This window comes from Vidua chalybeata, chromosome 1, assembly GCF_026979565.1.
Source record: "Vidua chalybeata isolate OUT-0048 chromosome 1, bVidCha1 merged haplotype, whole genome shotgun sequence".
Lineage (NCBI taxonomy): Eukaryota > Metazoa > Chordata > Aves > Passeriformes > Viduidae > Vidua > Vidua chalybeata.
Window position 1 is genome coordinate 16,490,257 of NC_071530.1, and position 16,820 is coordinate 16,507,076.

At 42.3% G+C, this 16,820-nt stretch overlaps 1 protein-coding gene across 11 annotated transcripts in view; it reads left to right on the forward strand.

Annotated features, from left to right (window-relative positions):
• Nucleotides 1-6,841: 6,841 nt before the first annotated feature.
• The window catches only part of ABI1 (abl interactor 1), a 77,219-nt gene continuing 67,240 nt past the window's right edge, over nt 6,842-16,820 (forward strand). For 9 of the 11 annotated variants that reach the window (XM_053960915.1, XM_053960931.1, XM_053960952.1 and 6 more), the window contains exon 1: nt 6,886-7,092. In XM_053960915.1, coding sequence (XP_053816890.1) covers nt 6,976-7,092 — 117 coding nt within the window. In that variant the 5' untranslated portion in view covers nt 6,886-6,975. Of the gene's footprint in view, nt 7,093-16,820 lie in introns of all 11 variants that reach the window. The other 2 variants (XM_053960980.1, XM_053960991.1) reach the window with 1 other exon arrangement.

Consider the following 16,820-nt stretch of genomic DNA (forward strand, 5'->3'; position numbering starts at 1 on the left):
ACAGAATACGAATGCTTTTAATCTGCATCAAAAAAACGGTGGTGCTTAGAAAAACACCAATCTTTTAAATAGAAAGAACATAAAAGTAATTCCTATCCATGCTCAGATTTCCTCAAATGCAATGAAAAATTGCAATTGTGCAATTACATTATCTTCACAATAATATATTCATTTAAAGCTTTGCATAATGCTAAGCACATTTTGATAAGCCTTTATTCTTTTTTTTAAGAATAAAAATGTACTTAAATAATTTTAATTGTTAAGAAAAAAATCCACAGAGATAGCTCAAATGTTGGCTCTGAAACACAGATGTTTACTGTTTTCTGGTTTTTATTAATCCACTGTACCAAACACAGAAACTAAGTACTGAGGATAAGAAATAAATTAGTCTGGGTATATATAGGGTAAGTTAGGTATAGTCAGGAGTGTGAAGTAATCAATTCTGGGGTGTGGATAAACTAGGTGATAGCATAGTACAATCAACTCAATTATCTGGGATCATAGGAGACTGGGAACTGATGGAGAAGAGCAAAACACAGGTAGTGGAGCTGCTCCAAGGAACACCAGAAACACTTCAGTTCTGTGTGCAGTAGATGTAGTCCAAAAGAGCTTATTAACTCTGTATTCAGCACTAGGCAGTGGTCTCAAGGCATTGTTTGCAGTGTTGCATGAATTTGCAAAGCCATCTTAGGCTCTGCTTCTCAAGGAAGCAGTTACAGCTCTGCAAACCATGTCTGAGCCACTGAGTCTCATTAAACTCTATATGCATTCTCCCAGGAACATTCTTGGTTGTGCTATTCTCATAGCCTTTATCAAGCAGTGCAAAACAGAACAGAAATGGTGCTAAATGTGTTTTCAGACTTCAAAACATTTTCCAAGACCTTAAGCAGTGTTTTTCTTCCTGTTAGGGATGCTCACTCCAAAGAGCTGAGCAAGTAGGACACTGATGATATGGGCCATCTACCCTTTCAGTGCCTGCTTTCAATTTAGAGTCACAGGAGATTTGTCTTTGGGTCTGTTATATTCCCTTTCACTGCTAATTATGCAAATATTACTTTTTCCTGGGCAAGGTGTCTCTTTGCTTTTGACCAGAAGCTCCATGTAGGGTGAAAAACCTTTCCCAGGAAAAAATTTATTTCATATAATATACGAATACCAAAGAAATTCTTCCATTTTAAAGGACTGCAATCCTCCAACAAACAGCTATTAACTCAGGAAATCCCAACCTACCCTCTAATGAGTATGCCAAACCTGCATGGGTCTATTCAAAAAGCTGACTTTCACTCCATGCCTACCCCTTGCAATAAGATGGCTCTTTTCATATTTAAATTACCTTTCCAAAGCCATAAAATAAAAGAATGAAAAAAAAAAATGCTAATAAAAAAGGATTACTGCCAGAAGCCCACCTCCTGCTTTAAGTGGCTGCTCTAAAGTCAGCCCTTCCTCAAAATGTTCTTATACAAAACAGTTTAGCTCCATTTGTTAGTGGTGTAAGAAGCAAGTCATCTTAGCATTTGTCACACAATAGCCATCTTTCCAGGTAGGTCTAGGAGAAGGAAATGGGCTGTCTGAGCTGGCTGCACCACCAGGGTCTAGATCCCTCATTTGCCCCATGGGCATTTTTGACAGTATTTTGAGGGATTAAGAAGATAAGCCTACCTTGTGATGGGCAGCTGGAAGTGACAGCATCAGAAGGGACCTAAATTGGGAGCTGGGAATGGAAAATAGGAGAGGAATTCCTTGATGCAGTAAAAGTGCAAAGGAAACATCAGGAGACAACCCGATGGCCAAAGGCTGAGCTGAGAAATATGCAAGAATGAAAAACAAAATTAAAGAGGCCAAAGGAACAAGGGATCCAGTGGAACTCGGGAGGAGAACAACTGAGAGGACAGATAGAGAAAAGGGTAGCAGAGGTGACAGAAAAGGAGAATTGCTGACACCAGAGTGCTGCTGAGGAGCGAAGATAAGCATGCAGGAGGATGAAGAAGAGAGAGTTTTATGAAAAATGAGGTTGAGACAGAAGGCAAATCCTGCAAGTGAAAATATATTAGAGGAGAAAGGTCATGTCAAAATACAGTAAAACTATTTATTTTTTGCCACACTTATCTTGTGCATTCTTGAAGCTGCAATTTTGAATCTTATTACTTCTGTGCTCCCCAGCAGCTCAGGCTGCCTAGCAATGCCTGGCTGTGCTGGCTGTGCTGCACAGAGCTCATGGCTGCCTAGCAACTGCCAGGGGGCTGTGCTGGGGTCTCTGACCAGCTCAGGGATGCAGTCCTGCCCCAAACACCCCTGCTCCCCTGGCAAGCCAGGAGGCAGCATCTCCAACTGTTAACAGCTGTGATGAAAACCTTAAAAATATTAATTGGGAAAAAGGGCACACGGAGGTAACCACAAGAATGGAGAGTGCATGACAAATTGTCTCCAAAATGCAGAAACAGCCCCATTCATCTCTGCAATACTCAGATAACCTGTGATGATAACTGAAATATCAAAATGGGTAATTATTCTGGGTCTTAAATAAGGCTCTGTGCTAAAGCAAAGGAAAGCAACCCAATGCAGCTATGCACCTTCTTGGGCAGTTATTAAACAGGCAAAGGAAATACCAAAACAGTAAATTTTGGTACCAAGAAAAAAAAGCATTAAAGAATATTAAGTATTCATACAGGCTCGTCCTAGTACAGCCATACTTGTGTAACTATCATTGCAATCAACAAAAATTTTCTTACAAGAAAATGAGACTTGGCATTTGGCAGCAGAGCTGATGTGGCTGATCTGAACAGCCCTGTGTCCTCTGTGCCTCCAGCTGCCCCCTCAGATCCCTCATCTCCCTTTCCCTTGCACTGTCAGAAGTGCTTGTGCAGCTAAACAACCGAATCAGGAATTAATCCAGCAGAGAAATGGTCCAACAAAAAATAAAGGGTTATTTTCCAATCAACACTACTGAAGCAAGTACTGTTCGTTCCCAAGGGAAAAACAAAGACACATGCCAATCTATGGCCAAGGAAAGGGAACAGACAGTTACAGAGCTACACAAATTACAGTGCAGGAGAAGTTGCTGTGATACTGCTACTTTGCTGCTGTTCTAAACAGCACTTAGAATAGAGTCACATTTTTCTTTCCAAGCCAAAAATGGCCTATTGTCCCCAAAAGACAGGATTGCCCCAGGAGATCTCATGCCCCACTGAGGAGGAGAAAATCTCAGATGTAAAGTTGAGACATTGAGAGATATCTAAGCGCATTTTACTCTGGATAGGATCTCATTTGGGTGATTGTTTAGGTGGAGATTGATGGACATAATTACATGTTTTCCTCTGCCAGTCCAGCAGCCCAAGCCAGGAAAATTTTAATTCCCAGCTCTTTTGCACACTTGAAATATCTTGTATAAGTTAGGTAATTTTTTTTTTTTCTTATCAGCAGTTTATTTCCTGGTGCAATGAGAAGGTATGATGGAGTAAAAAAGCCCAAACCCAACAAAATAAACCAAAATGAAAAGAACAACAGAATAAAATAGTTTCTGAAAAGAAACCCCAGTGAATGCAGTTTAGATGCACACTACTATCTTTGGCAAATGTCAGCTCAAGCCCAAGGTTTATTGATTGTGGCTCAGCACTGGTTCTCTTTCAGGTGCTTTAGAACCACTCGGTGCACACACCATGCAGACTCATGGAGCGAGCTTCGATCTATTGCACCTGAGTCAATGCACCATCCAAGAGCCTCAGACACGAGGAACACCCTGCAAAGACACTCAAGGGACACTGCAGAGAGTTATTTAGAAAGAAGGAGGGCAAAAGCTAGTAAGGGGCAAAAGCTAGTAAGGCCTGATGATCTTATCAGTTGGGCATATCCACACGACAGTTCCCAGTACATCTTACACTGTGTGGCCCTCACAGCGGCACTGCCATGGTTGTAGGGCACCCAGATGACAGGTTCTGCAGGAGTGGACCTGGTTTGGTTGTTTATCTACCCCAGGTCTAACCTGCGGGCATGGGGACAACGTCTGGCCGTGCCACGGCAGCTCCAGAAGAGCCTCATAGCTGTCACAAGGTGGCGACCTTTGATGTGCTCCTCCAAGGTCTTCTCGAATTGTGAGAACATTTTGAAGTACACTTGGTGGGGTTTGTGCAAGGCCTTTCAGGTCGCAGCAGGGCACGAGGCTGCAAGCCCTCCTGGAGCCGCTGCTCTGCTGTGCGAGGTGGATGCATCCCCTGGGTGCCCCCACTGCCTGCGCAGCGGCTGTCCTGCCATGGACTGCCAGGACAAGCTTGCTCACCGAAGTGAAGCACAATACATTTAGCAAAACACGTGCCACTCATTTTTCTCATACTGAAAAAAGTTGATGGGCAAGGCCCCACATATCTGTTATTTCTTTTAGAGGGGCAGCTGTAACATTTTAAGAAGAGTCAACAACAATTGTGCTACATTTGAGGATGTTAACAGCTTCCATGAAGCCAGTCTGTGATCTGTAGGCAATTATAGACTCACTCAAGCCACTGGGTGTTAAGCAATTTGCAGCCGAAGTGAATAGAGAAATCGAATTTGTCTTTGTATTAATATACAGCTGGAAACAAGAAGTCAGTACTGGAAACAAGGAGAAGCCAGTGCCCAAGAGTGGTGATGCCTTGTGAAGGCTGACCTAGAACAGAGACCGGATGGAGTTAAAGAATAAAGTAGGTATTTGTTAGAAGACCTCAATGGATACACCTTGGGCAGTACAAGAGCCCAGCCAGGGCTACACCCAAGATGAACCCAAAATGGTAACAAAATGCCTGACTGGTCACGGGGTCTCACACTTTCATAAGTTCTGGTTCATTAGCATATTGGAATTAATTGTCCAGTTACAGCTTTAGCTTATGAAGTCCCATCCTTCTTGTTTTTCTCTCTTCAGTACACATTGTTTATGCTCTTGGGCCTGAAATTTGGATCATTTGTCCTTGGTCCCCAGCTAGAGAAGAAATTATTTTGTCTACTTACTCTGTGAAGAGAGCTTACTATTCCCTAATATGAAGCTCAGAACTACACACTAAAGCAGTACAGAATCTGAAAAATATAAAAGCTAAAACCTGAGGCATCAGAGGTTCTGGTCACACTTGCCCCGGGACACATTTAAAGTTTGCCAATATCTCAATACAAACAAACTAAATTATCTTACATTAAAAGGAATCAAAAATAAAGTGTTTTATTGGACATTACATGATGCCCTAAAGAGAGTTATTAAAACCCCTTTGGAAACAATTTTGCTAAGCTGCCAAGTAAATTAACCATCAGAATAGAGAAATGTAGATGCATTTCTATCCCACAGCAAGTGCTGCAAACATACCAGCTCCTTCTGCTCCTCAAAGAGCTCTCAGATACTTTTCTTGGTACCTGTCTATCTGTTCCCAGACAGGAGTGTTTTTTGTAACTCCAGCTGCAAAGAGTTTCCCAGTCCCACTGATCCTTTCCAGGCTCCTTAACTTTCATCCTTGCTTCTACAGTTCTGGGCTGAGATGCTGGACTTTGCTGACTCTCCACCTTGATTTAGAGAGAGCAACAAATACACCAAAGCATCCTGACCAGAACAGCAATGCACACAGGAGACAGAACATGTAAAATGTCACATGATTGCTGCAGAGCTGAGGCAGGCTCCTCTTACTATAATGTGAGCTTGAGACTGCTTTTTTTCTGAAACATGCAGACTTTTTACCACTGTGTGGATTTCTCTAGGACAACTATTAAAAAACACAAGGACTAACTGTGTTTGTGACTGCAGACACACAGCACATAGCAAGAACAGCGGAGCCTTGGAGATGGCTTTTTCTGGGCCTGTTACTCATTTCAAGAGCAAGCATGGACATCTCAGCAGAGCAGTCACCTGCTGTTACTGGCTTCTCTCCTGGCATGATTGCAGAATCAGGATTTTGCTTACAAAAAACACAGGCAAGAAAGATTGTACTAAGTAATCACCAGACCTTTGTCTTCCATACTTTTGCTAAACAGCCAGAGGAGGCCCTGATCAATGATTAACAACTGAGGTAAATGAGTGGCAGGAATACTGTATTTATCTCAGCCAAGTATTTAAGCTCTTCTTATGAACCTAAATCCAGGCAATCACTGTTAGTAGTTATAGTGGGCAGGCCTTGACTAAGTTCTACATAACTGGCATTCAGTATTTCTCCCTCCCTTTCAGGGAGTAACTCCCTGGAAGGGACTAGTTGTCCCAAACCATGATCATTCTAACATCTTACCAGTATTTTGTTATCTTTGGAATGGTCTGCCCAGGGAGGTAGTGGAGTCACTGTCCCTGGAGGTGTTTAAGGAAACACTGGATATTACATTTCAGGTTGCGGTCTAGTTGACATGGTGGTGCTCAGTCATGGGTTAGACTCGGATGATTTCAGAGACCTTTTCCAACCTAATTGATTCTGCGATCTTCCAAATTTTTAGCCTGCCAGACGGCCAGATAACCAGAGCAGTGCTTCCCTCCCAGACCGTTTTGGTCTCTCCTGCAGAGCCACTGCCTCTGGGCAGCACTGTGGGGCTAGGGCTTTTCTGAGCGGGGCGAGGGATGGACATCACTGTCTCCCCTCATCTCTGGGGGAGACGAGGACAGGAACCGGAGGAGCAGGACAGTCCAGCAGCCGCCATCCCGCCGCAGGAGCCAGCCAGGCCGGAGCACTCCGAGCCCCACCATGTCCCTCCGGCCCGCGGGCGGTGCCCATGAGCGGCGGCCGCCCCGCGCATGCGACCGGCTCTGCCTACAACTCCCGGCTGCCTTCGCACAGCGAGGGCGGGCTTTTCCTCTTTTTTCTTGGTTTGAGTTTTTTTTTTTTTTTTCTTTTTTTTCCCCTCCCCTCGGAGGGGGAAGGATGGGTGGGGAAAGCGAGCGTTCACGAAAGCGAGGCGAGGAGGAATCCCACAATACCAGGCGGGTTGCGAGCCTGGCGCTGCCGCTGTCTCTTTAATGCAAGAGGAAGCGATGCGGAGGGGTGGAAAATGGCAGAGTTGCAGATGTTGCTAGAGGAGGAAATCCCTTCTGGCAAGCGGGCTCTGCTCGAGAGCTACCAGAACCTCACTCGAGTCGCCGACTACTGCGAAAACAACTACATCCAGGTGAGGGGCGGCGGGGCAGCGCACCGGGGGCCGGCGGCGGCGCTCGGCGGGGCTCGGCTCTCCGGTGCGGGCGGCGGGGCCGGAGCCGCCCGAGGGGCAGCGGCGCCTGGCTGCCCTCGCCGTGGCTCTCGCCCCGCAGCCGGTCCCTCGGGTTTGCCTTTTCTTTCAACTTTCCCAGCTGAACGGCCAGGCTTCCCTTCCCCCGCTCCAGAGGGGAAGGGAGGGGGTTATTATGTCAGTCCAGCTACGAGGGTGTGTCTTTTTTTTTTTTTCTTTCCTTTTTTTTTCCTCCCCCACCCCCCCGTATTTATTTATCATGAGTCACATCCCGGAGACCTCCCAGGGCTGGGGTGGGGGTGACCGAGGCGCGAGGGCCCCCGAGCCTCTCCGCGCGGCCGGCTCCGACCCGGTATCCCGGGTTTCCCCACAGCTTCCCGGCGGCGGGGCTCCCTCCGGGGGCCGCGGACGGGCCTCAGGGCGGCGGTCGGTGGCGGTGGCCGGGGCGGATGCGCCGCACGTGGGGCGCGGGTGCCGGGCGGCCCCGCACCGCGCTCCGCCGGGGCCGCAGCGGCGCGGGGAGCGGAAGGGGCCCCGCACACGGGTGACATCACGGAGCTCGGGGATCCGCGCCGGGTCCTCCTCGGCGTGCGGGTCCCGGCGGGACCGAGGCGGCCGCGGTGCTGCGGGTCCGCAGCGCTACCGTGAGCGGCGTGCGGGGGCAGGAGGCTGCCCGTGGGCTGGCACCGCCGTGCGGGCGTGAGGCGGCGTTTCAAAATGGCAATCTGTGCCTCTCGCAGCCTGCCCGGCTCTAGCACCCTACAACAGTGATTGCAGACCGAGTCTCATGCGGGAAGAGACTCCATTGGTTGTAGAGTCTCTCCACCGGTCGGTGTGGATTCTTTTCCCATCCCATAGATTGCCAATGCTTCTTGGCTTTCTTTTAAGTCTGATTTTCTGAAGCTACTTTAAACACAATTTCCTATTATTATTTTTTTCAGGATTTACATCACGTGACTCTAAGTCTCAGTCTTTAGTCACACTGATCTGGATGCAGAACCATCAAAAATTTTTTCCGTCAAAAATTTGAAGGGGAAGGACAAATAAACTTTATTTACTTGACAGCTTGTAGAGTGAACATGTTGAATGTAATACTAGATTACCTGTGATAAGTATTTAATACAGGTTACTAACATCTTTGGTATCGGTCATTGCTGTAAGCTATCTTACTGTTTTTAGTAATGGAGCAGCAAATATGGAAGCACATCTTTAATAATACAAAGTGATTTTTTTAAATGAGATATTTGAATTAAAACTGCTCTAACAAGCCATATTTTCAAGTTTGTTTTTTTTTTTTTTTGTGGTATATGAGGTAGTATGAGTTAATGTCTATTTATGCTTCCGAGTTGTTTACTCCACCCAGAGAAAGCTGCTGATATAAATGCTTCTAAGAGGCGAGGTTCATTTGGTTTTACTCATGGGAAATATGACAAATACATGGGTATGGTAATTGCAGCACAAGTTTTGACGTGTCTCCTGCTCCTGACTTTTCCCTATGTCAGAAAGGTGCAGAGAATCTTTAGTTACATCATTTTCTTCAGAGTCATAAAACTTGTCTTTTCTTACTTTCATCAAACAAACCAAATAAACACAACACAAATACCCATCCGGTCATTTGGGGTGGCTTTTCCTTTTCCTCTTTTTTTTTTTTTTTTTTTTTTTAATTTGGTAGCTCATTTTCACCTCAAGTATCAAGGTCAGCTGGATGTGGGATTGGTGGGATCTCTTTTATCTTTGTACAGCTGTGTTTACCCCTTTTGAAAGGAAGCCGGAATTCTAAAATTCCTAATGCAGTCTTGTACAGTAGCTTTGAAAAATGTATATACCTCACTTTTATTTTACATGTATTGTACATTTGCTCAGTAAAAATGTATTGATAAAACTATGTATTTTTTTAAGTGTTTGATGGAGGTAGTTTTTTTAATCAGCACTTGATGCAAAGCCATCTGCTGTCCAGTTGGACTACTGAACAGATTATACTGCCAGTGCATGTGGTGGAGCCACTGCTGGATTAGGCAATATGACACAGGGCACTGGGTTATGAGATTTGGGTATATGAGTATTGTGGGGTGGGAAGGGAGAAAAGGAAAGGAAGAGGCTTAACATACAATACAATACAAAATCTATGTGTTGAATGTAATTGAGCATTTTATAAAAAAGACAAACCACAACAGAGAACCTGGCCATGAAGTGAATGTTAAAATACTTCACTAGTAGCTCCATATTGTAACTTATCTGGTTGTATGTAGCTGGTTCAGTTCAGCCACTTTGAATTTGGAGGGGTTTCTTTTTTTTCTGTGGAAAAAGCGAAGTGCTCCATAGTGGTAAAAATTATCATGTGCTGTTACCCACTCTGAGTTGTGCCACTGAGGTGAAACAGGTTTGTCAGACTATTCTGAGTGCTGGCCCTAACAATTTATAGTGATTGTAATAGGAAATAAAATGATGTTCTCAGTGTTATGGTTTATATTCTTTGCTGACTTAAGTAGGAAAGTAATTTCCTACCACTAATATTGCTGTATTCAAGCTATATATTTTTTTTATTTGAAAATACAGGATTTTTGTTTTGTCTCTCTTACTTAAGCTGAGAATAATTCTGGTAAAATTTCAGTCGTGCTGATTTTTTGAGGAAAACTTATATTCAGTGTCTTTAGAGATTTCTCAGGGAAAAAAAAAAAAAAAAGAGGAATGGGGGAAAGCTCACCTGGCTGGAACTTGCTTCCCTGTTGGTGAATGTAGCTGTGTGGACAGTAAGTATGCTTTTACTGGAGCCTTTACAAAAGATGACAGCATTTGGGAATCTTAAGTTGAAAATTGCTATTCTCAGAAAAGCAGTTTCTTGCTAAGGCACACTGTGACTGTATCAGAATGCCGGCTGGTAATCCAGTTTGCCCTCCAGATCAGATGTATTCTAGTTATCTAGGAAGTTTATTTGTTAGGAAGAGAAAAGAATTGAGGAGAAGTAGAGCAAATAAGCTTCTAAGGAAGACCTGCAGTGCTAAAAGGAAAATACAGTATAGTGGCAGTCTTAAGGGGGATGAGAGAAAAAGGGAGACAGAAAAAAATAAATAAAACCAAATGTAGAAATAGTAACTGAAGAACATTGTGATGTTTTGGGGGTGATTTTGGCTTTGAATAGAAGGAAAAGGGCATTATAAGTACATTAGTGTGTTTACTCTCTGACAGTATTTAAAATCTGATATTTCTGGTTGGAAGCTTCAATAACAAGCAGGTAGAAAATTAGATCCCTGTTCTAGGTTGGAGGCTTAAACTCTGAACAGTTTTAAGAGCAGGTTTTGAACCTTAAATCTTTAAGGCATATTTTTGCCTTCTGGAATAATTTGTCTTATATATAGATGTATTAATTTTTAAAAAATACTTTCAGAATGTAAGTTCCCATAGCTGCTGTCTTCCCCAAATCCTTTTGCCTGCAGGTATATTCTGGGACTAGCCCTTTTGGTGTGCTTGTAACCAAAAGACTATCTGAAAATCTGTAGTATAAAGCTGAAGATGCTAGTGAGGAGTTTCATCAGTGTCTTAGACAGTATTAACTTGATCAGTACTACTTAATACAGAAATAACAAGGAATTAAAGCATTTGCAGTTCTAGTTATGATTCTTCAGCTGAAAAATAGTAACTTCCATAGAGATCCACTAGTCATTTTTCTGGCTGTATTGAGTTATTTTGGTGTTTTAAGGAACTTATTTACAATAACTAGCTTATGAAGCATTAGAATGGCACATGAAATCAGCTTGTGCAGTGTTATTGCACTGATGACTTCCTTTTGAACAACTTCAGTTGACTGGTGTATCCCAGAGAGGCCTCTATGTGCTATAAAACACTGCTTACAACTCTCCTACTGTCTAAATCAAGTGTTCCTTATAACCTTGTTTATGCTTATGCAGATATACATAGTTTTTTTGTCAGTCTCAAGCTTCTAGACCACTTGTGAAGATTCATTTTTAATTTTTGTTTTTAAGCTCAAATATAATTTTAATATGACTATGAGAATCTCTAAACAAACAGCTTGCACTCCTTGTATAAATTATCATCTCGATAGTCTCAAGTGGGTAGATTTAGCAGCTTTAGAAAAATAAACCGAGAGACCTTTTAAGGAAGTAAGAGCTGTGTTGCCTAAATGTGTGTTTTTCTGTCATGTTACTTCCTTCTGTAGCTTCTGACTGGTATGTGGAAACTGAACGGTGAATTAACAAGCTATTTTGGGTAAAACAGACAAAAACATGGATAGATTTCAGTTTAACTGCAATTGCAAAAAAATTAAAGCATCTTTCCAGTTGGTGGAAAAGTGAATGTGTGGCATTGAGCAGAAGTGTTGCATACAGAAAGTTTCATAAATACTTGTGTTATCTTCCAAGATGCATAAAGGAACTATTTTTGCTTGGTAACTTGGATGTTCTACACTTCTCTACAGTAGATATTTCCTTTCCAACACTAATGAACCTTTTTTTGTGGCTTTTCTTTAAACATTGGTAGCTGGTCAGACACTCGATTTCATTGCCTGGCACATGGAAAGTGGCTTAACTTAGTTCAGTACAAAGAAGTTCACTCAGAATGTCTAATTCAGGAAATGAGCTGCTCTAAAAGGATAAACTTCTTAAATTGTCACTAATACAAATCCTTTATGTGCTGTTAGAACTTGTATGCTTTTATGTTCATAGGTTAATTAGTTTGTATTGAAAGTAAATATAGTAATATTTTTTTCTTCTGCAAGTTTTATTGCTAAATTTGGAACATAAAAAAAGCAAATTAAGTTCACTTTCTGTAACACCAGATATAGTACAAAATTAGAGAGCAATGAGATAAAATACAAATGTATATTCTATTATGCTTTTAGGTTTAAGTAATATTCTTTTAAAAAAGGTGCTGCATTATACTTTGTAATAATGTTCTTTTTAAGATAGTTTAAGCAAATGTTTGCCAGCAGTATAAAAGTCACTGGCTGTTCTGTGTGTGGTTTTGGGGTTTTTTTTTTAGAATAATAATATAGGTCCATGCTGGTGTGTTAGGCTTCTAGCTCTTCTGTGCCTTGTGTAGGTCTTCTGTGCTATGCAAGTGTCTTTGTGTTTTGGAAAATAAAGCTTTAACTCATAGGCAGCAATAAGACTGTAGTCCAGCTTCACTGAATCAGCAAGTGATTTCACTGAATTTAAAGAAAATGAATCCTAGGGTGTTGTATGTCTAGTTTGTTTCCAGAGGGGGTAGATGATATGAGATGAACTTTTCCAAATTTGAAATGTTTCCATTAATTTTTGTATATTTGGCTTAAGAAGCCAGCAAGATGATGTCTGCTATTCCTGCTCCATTTTTCATAAGTGCTACCTTAATCAGGGGCAGTAAAGTGGATTGGGATAAGCTTTTACAGGTGCATATTGTTTCTTCCACAAGGGAAGTGCTCTCCACCCCCTTCTGTTTGTGCAGTGTTGGAAGGAAGAAGCTTGCAGGATGTCTGGGGTCAGTGTATGCCGAGTGTGGTCCTTGCTCCCCGTGCTGCTCTTGCTGTGCACAGTCCTGTGGAATTGTTGGAAGGAAGAAAGAAGTATGATTAAATGGGGCAACAATCTAATACTTCCCCCTGGTTCTCTGGGAGGTTGTTACAGTAAGTAGCACTCCCGGTAGAGAGAAAATAGATGAGCCTTGGGAAGGTCTCATAAAATGGAGAATGAAGGTAAGAGTACAGGAGCAGGCTTAGTACGAGTAGGAAGTGTACTTCTGAGGGCAAAGTTCCTGTTAGTATCTAATCTAAGTTTAACAGAAAAAAAAAAAAAAGCCTGAACTCTGAAACAAAAGAACTGATGCAACTTCCCAGTATCTTTGTCTAGCATTTTGAAGTGTCTTCATTTTACAAAGGCATAAGTGGAGGCATGAAATTTGGAACTGGCTCATGGAAGGTCATATAGGGACATATTGTCAGATTTGGGAACAGAACCTGATTGTGTGCACTTCCAGTGCTGTTCCCCCTGCCACCCCACCCCTTTCCAGACTGCCTCTGTTATACTGCAACACAGCAAAAAGTGGGTATGCACAGAAACACAGAGGCAGTGTAATGACTCTTTCAGGAAAATATGCACCTGAAACCATCATTGAACTCATTAGCAGCAATTACTTTTTAAGAATTTAATGTATTACCTCTCATAAGAACCTTGAGATTCTAATTTTTTGCTTTGCCAACCTCAGGAGTTACATAAGACTCACAGTACTGTTTGTCTGCGTGTTGGTGGGTCTTGGCAGAGGCACGTAAAGATGCCGCTCTATTTCTCATTAGTGAAAGCAGTCTGTGTTTGACATTTCTGGTGACTGAAATCTTGCTTAGCTACGAATGGTGGGGTGGCAGCTGTGTGGACAAAGTGTCAGTCCTGGCATAGCAAGGCAGCCTTGAGGGATAAGGGGATATCTTGCTCTCTCTGCCAGTGTTCAGTCCTTATTTAGTGACTTGGAGTCTAAAGGAGCATAGTGTTGTTTTTACTGTTGCACAGTGGGAAATTGCTTGTGGGATGCTGCTTACTCAGTGTCCAGGCTTGTTCATAATTACCTGAACATTCTTGCTCTCTTTAGCATCTGTGTTTCCTGGAGTGGACTTCCTTTGATGCTGTTACTTCCACCCCAGTCCCAAATCTGAGCACTGGTGACAGGGCTTGGTCAGAGTGATCCTCACCTCCCTCCATCCCTATGTAAAAGGAAGTAACTGTGGAATTTTAAATGGTAGATACCGTGCCTCAGTCTGGTTCCTCCTTTTTCCTGGCCTTGCTGGTGAGGCAGTGACCACAGACATTATGTCTGCTGTGGGTTGCAGAAATAGCCCTTTGCACCTCAAAACTTGCAGAGAGCCCTTGAGAGCCAAGACCAGGGTGCTGTGGAGAATAAGTCTCGGTGTGCTCCAGAACACACCTCTGAGCAAGATGGTACTGCATGTGCCTTTCCTCCTGCAGCCCCAGCCTGTCAGTGTGTCCTGATGGTGCTGGAGGTAGGCTCAGTCAAGTGTTTCATCAGCTTAGTGCCAGGTATTGAAATAGAAGATACAGCATTTCTAACAGGTGGGCTCTTTAAAGAATCAATTTTTTTATGCAGCAGAGGAAAACATTCCTCTTGATTTTAGAGGGAATGTGTTACTTTCCTTGGGTTAATTAATAAGAGTGTAGATGCCACCTTTTCTTGGGACTGTGCAAATAGTTGCTTATTACTTATGCAAGCCCTTAATGCTGTTAACAGGAGCCATGCATGCTTGCTTTGCAGAACATATATTTGTTCCTATTATACTGATAGTTCAGAAGAAAATGAGGGGTGGGGAATCTTCATGAGACTTTCAACTTGGAGTGAAACACAACTATAGCATTTTCTGGTGCAACTTGTAAAATTCAGCAGTTTGTATTAACTTGAGTTGGAATTGGTAGATAACCTGCTGGCTGAGCTAAAGAAGCAGGTCAGTTTAACTCTGAAAAAGACTGACTGCTTAAAAGGGGACTTTATTTTTAATAATGTTCTTGTCAATGGCTCCAGATCAAATATGTTTAAGTTCTGGGGTTTGGCAAACTGAAAAAGTATCTGAAAATCAAAATTTCCCTTAGTTTGAGCCTCCCCTATGATAGTCTCTTCATAACCTCCTCAGATGATGTGTGCCATGCTGTAACTTCTGACATTGTGGAATCTTCTGAAAGAACAGTAAAAGGTTGTCTCTTCTGCAATGAGATTGCATCTTTCTTGTGTTTCTTATGTTAAGATAGCAGATATATTTGTGATAATGTTATCCCTCTCTCTCTGAGCCCAAAATAATAAATTCTGTATACTCTTTGTACAGCAGAAGTTAAAGTGTAAGCTCACTGCTCCATGTGTGAGAAAGCTCTGATACTGTATTGATGTACAGTTAACTCATGGGGAAGAGACTCTGCATCCCTGTCCTAACTTTATTGTAACCTCAGAGACAAATAGGAGTAAAATGTGGTACTGTTCCTACTTTTGTTAAGAGCAGGAAGACCTCTGAGAACTCACAGAGGAATCCTACTAAAACATGATTTGACATCCTTAGAGTTGAATGTAATGTTCTTACTGGGTGGTCTTAAAGTTATAAATAGTTCCAAGAAAAAAAATGTTTGTTTACCACTTGAAGCATAACAATTCTTGGAAAAGAATTGGAGTGTAGACTCTGCTGGCTACTTTCACACCGGTGTTTCACATGATAATACTTCTTATAAGCTATGCCTTATCAGGCAAATGTGGGGATTTTTTGTGGCTTTTTTTTCCATGGATAATCTTTTACCAGATGCGTATCTTCACTTTCGTTTTCTGATCTTGTACTTTGGGGTCAGTAAATCTGCCAAGCAGTATTTGTCCTGCAGCAATCATTGTCAGCTGTGCATCTTATTTAACTTTGTTGTAGCAGGTGTTCAACAAGTTAATACTTGAGCTCTGGTCCTCATGCAATAGTTCTGCGTTTTCTGGAGCTTATGATAAGAAAACATCTGCATAAAACAAATAGGCAAGAGAAGAACAAGGTGTCTAGGCAGGTGCATCAGATTACTGCATGAACATCTCAGTAGCTGCACAATGCCATGCCGTGGCTTGTCTTTTCACATACCTTGTAATGTTAATTGCTCTTATGTCACTAAATATTACTAGTGATGTTTCTCTCTTTCCCATGTACTTCTCCTAGGCTGTGATCTTAACGTGAATTTGCTGATTTCTCTCTCGCTGCTCAAGTCTTCTGCTTGCTGCAGATTGCTTATTAGACCTTTTGTCTCACTTTCATGTTGTTGACTTTGTCTCATTTCAGATCTGAAAACCTATTCTCCCTTGCCTATTTCTTTTAATTAATCGATTTGTATTATTTTATATTTTACTGCCTAGCAACTTATATTATGCAGCTATATTTCATTATGCCTTTCCAACAAACAGTTTCTACTAGCATGGGTTGCTAGTAATTTGAAACCTGCAGCTACTGAAGACATACATACACATTTCTTTTTAAAATTATCTTTGTTGGCACAGAGTTGAGACTAAAGCCTTATCTCTGCAGCAGTCTCTAACTACCTGAGGAAGCCATAAAGACCAGGCTACAGAGGAAATGGAATGCAGCTGGGAAGACAATGTGAAATGGGACTGATATGATTCTCCATATTAATAAAATTCTTAGGAGGCTTCTTATATTTATATGCAACCAGGCCTTTCCTTTATGAGAAACCTGTCTTCTCCAGGAAACTGGTCCTTTTGTTACTCTTTTGAGACTAAGGAGTAAAATGGGGATAATAAAACTCCTCTGCTCGGAGGGCTTTGGTTCTCTTAACAGTGAAGGAAAGTGAAAGTGTCAGGAGGAATGGCATTCTCTTAACATGCATGTGTCCACAAAACAGAGCTGGACCTGATCCTTAAAGGGTTTTACAAAATATGGTTATAACCTCCTGGGTTTCTACTGGGAAGCCTCATGGCAGGTGGCTTGGATGGTGCTTCAGTCAAGGTCCAGAGAATATCAGACTAACAAGTAGAGATATGGTGGATCAATGCACTTTTGTTGGCAAGATCTTCGAGACCTGGCTGGGGATTGTTCAGCTTTTGCTTTGCTGTCTGACTTGCAGGATTTCTAAATCTCTGGGAGGAGCTATTGTTTCTATGATGCAAAGTCTTGGCTTTAGCTGCGTTAGATAAAATATGTGTCTGGTTTG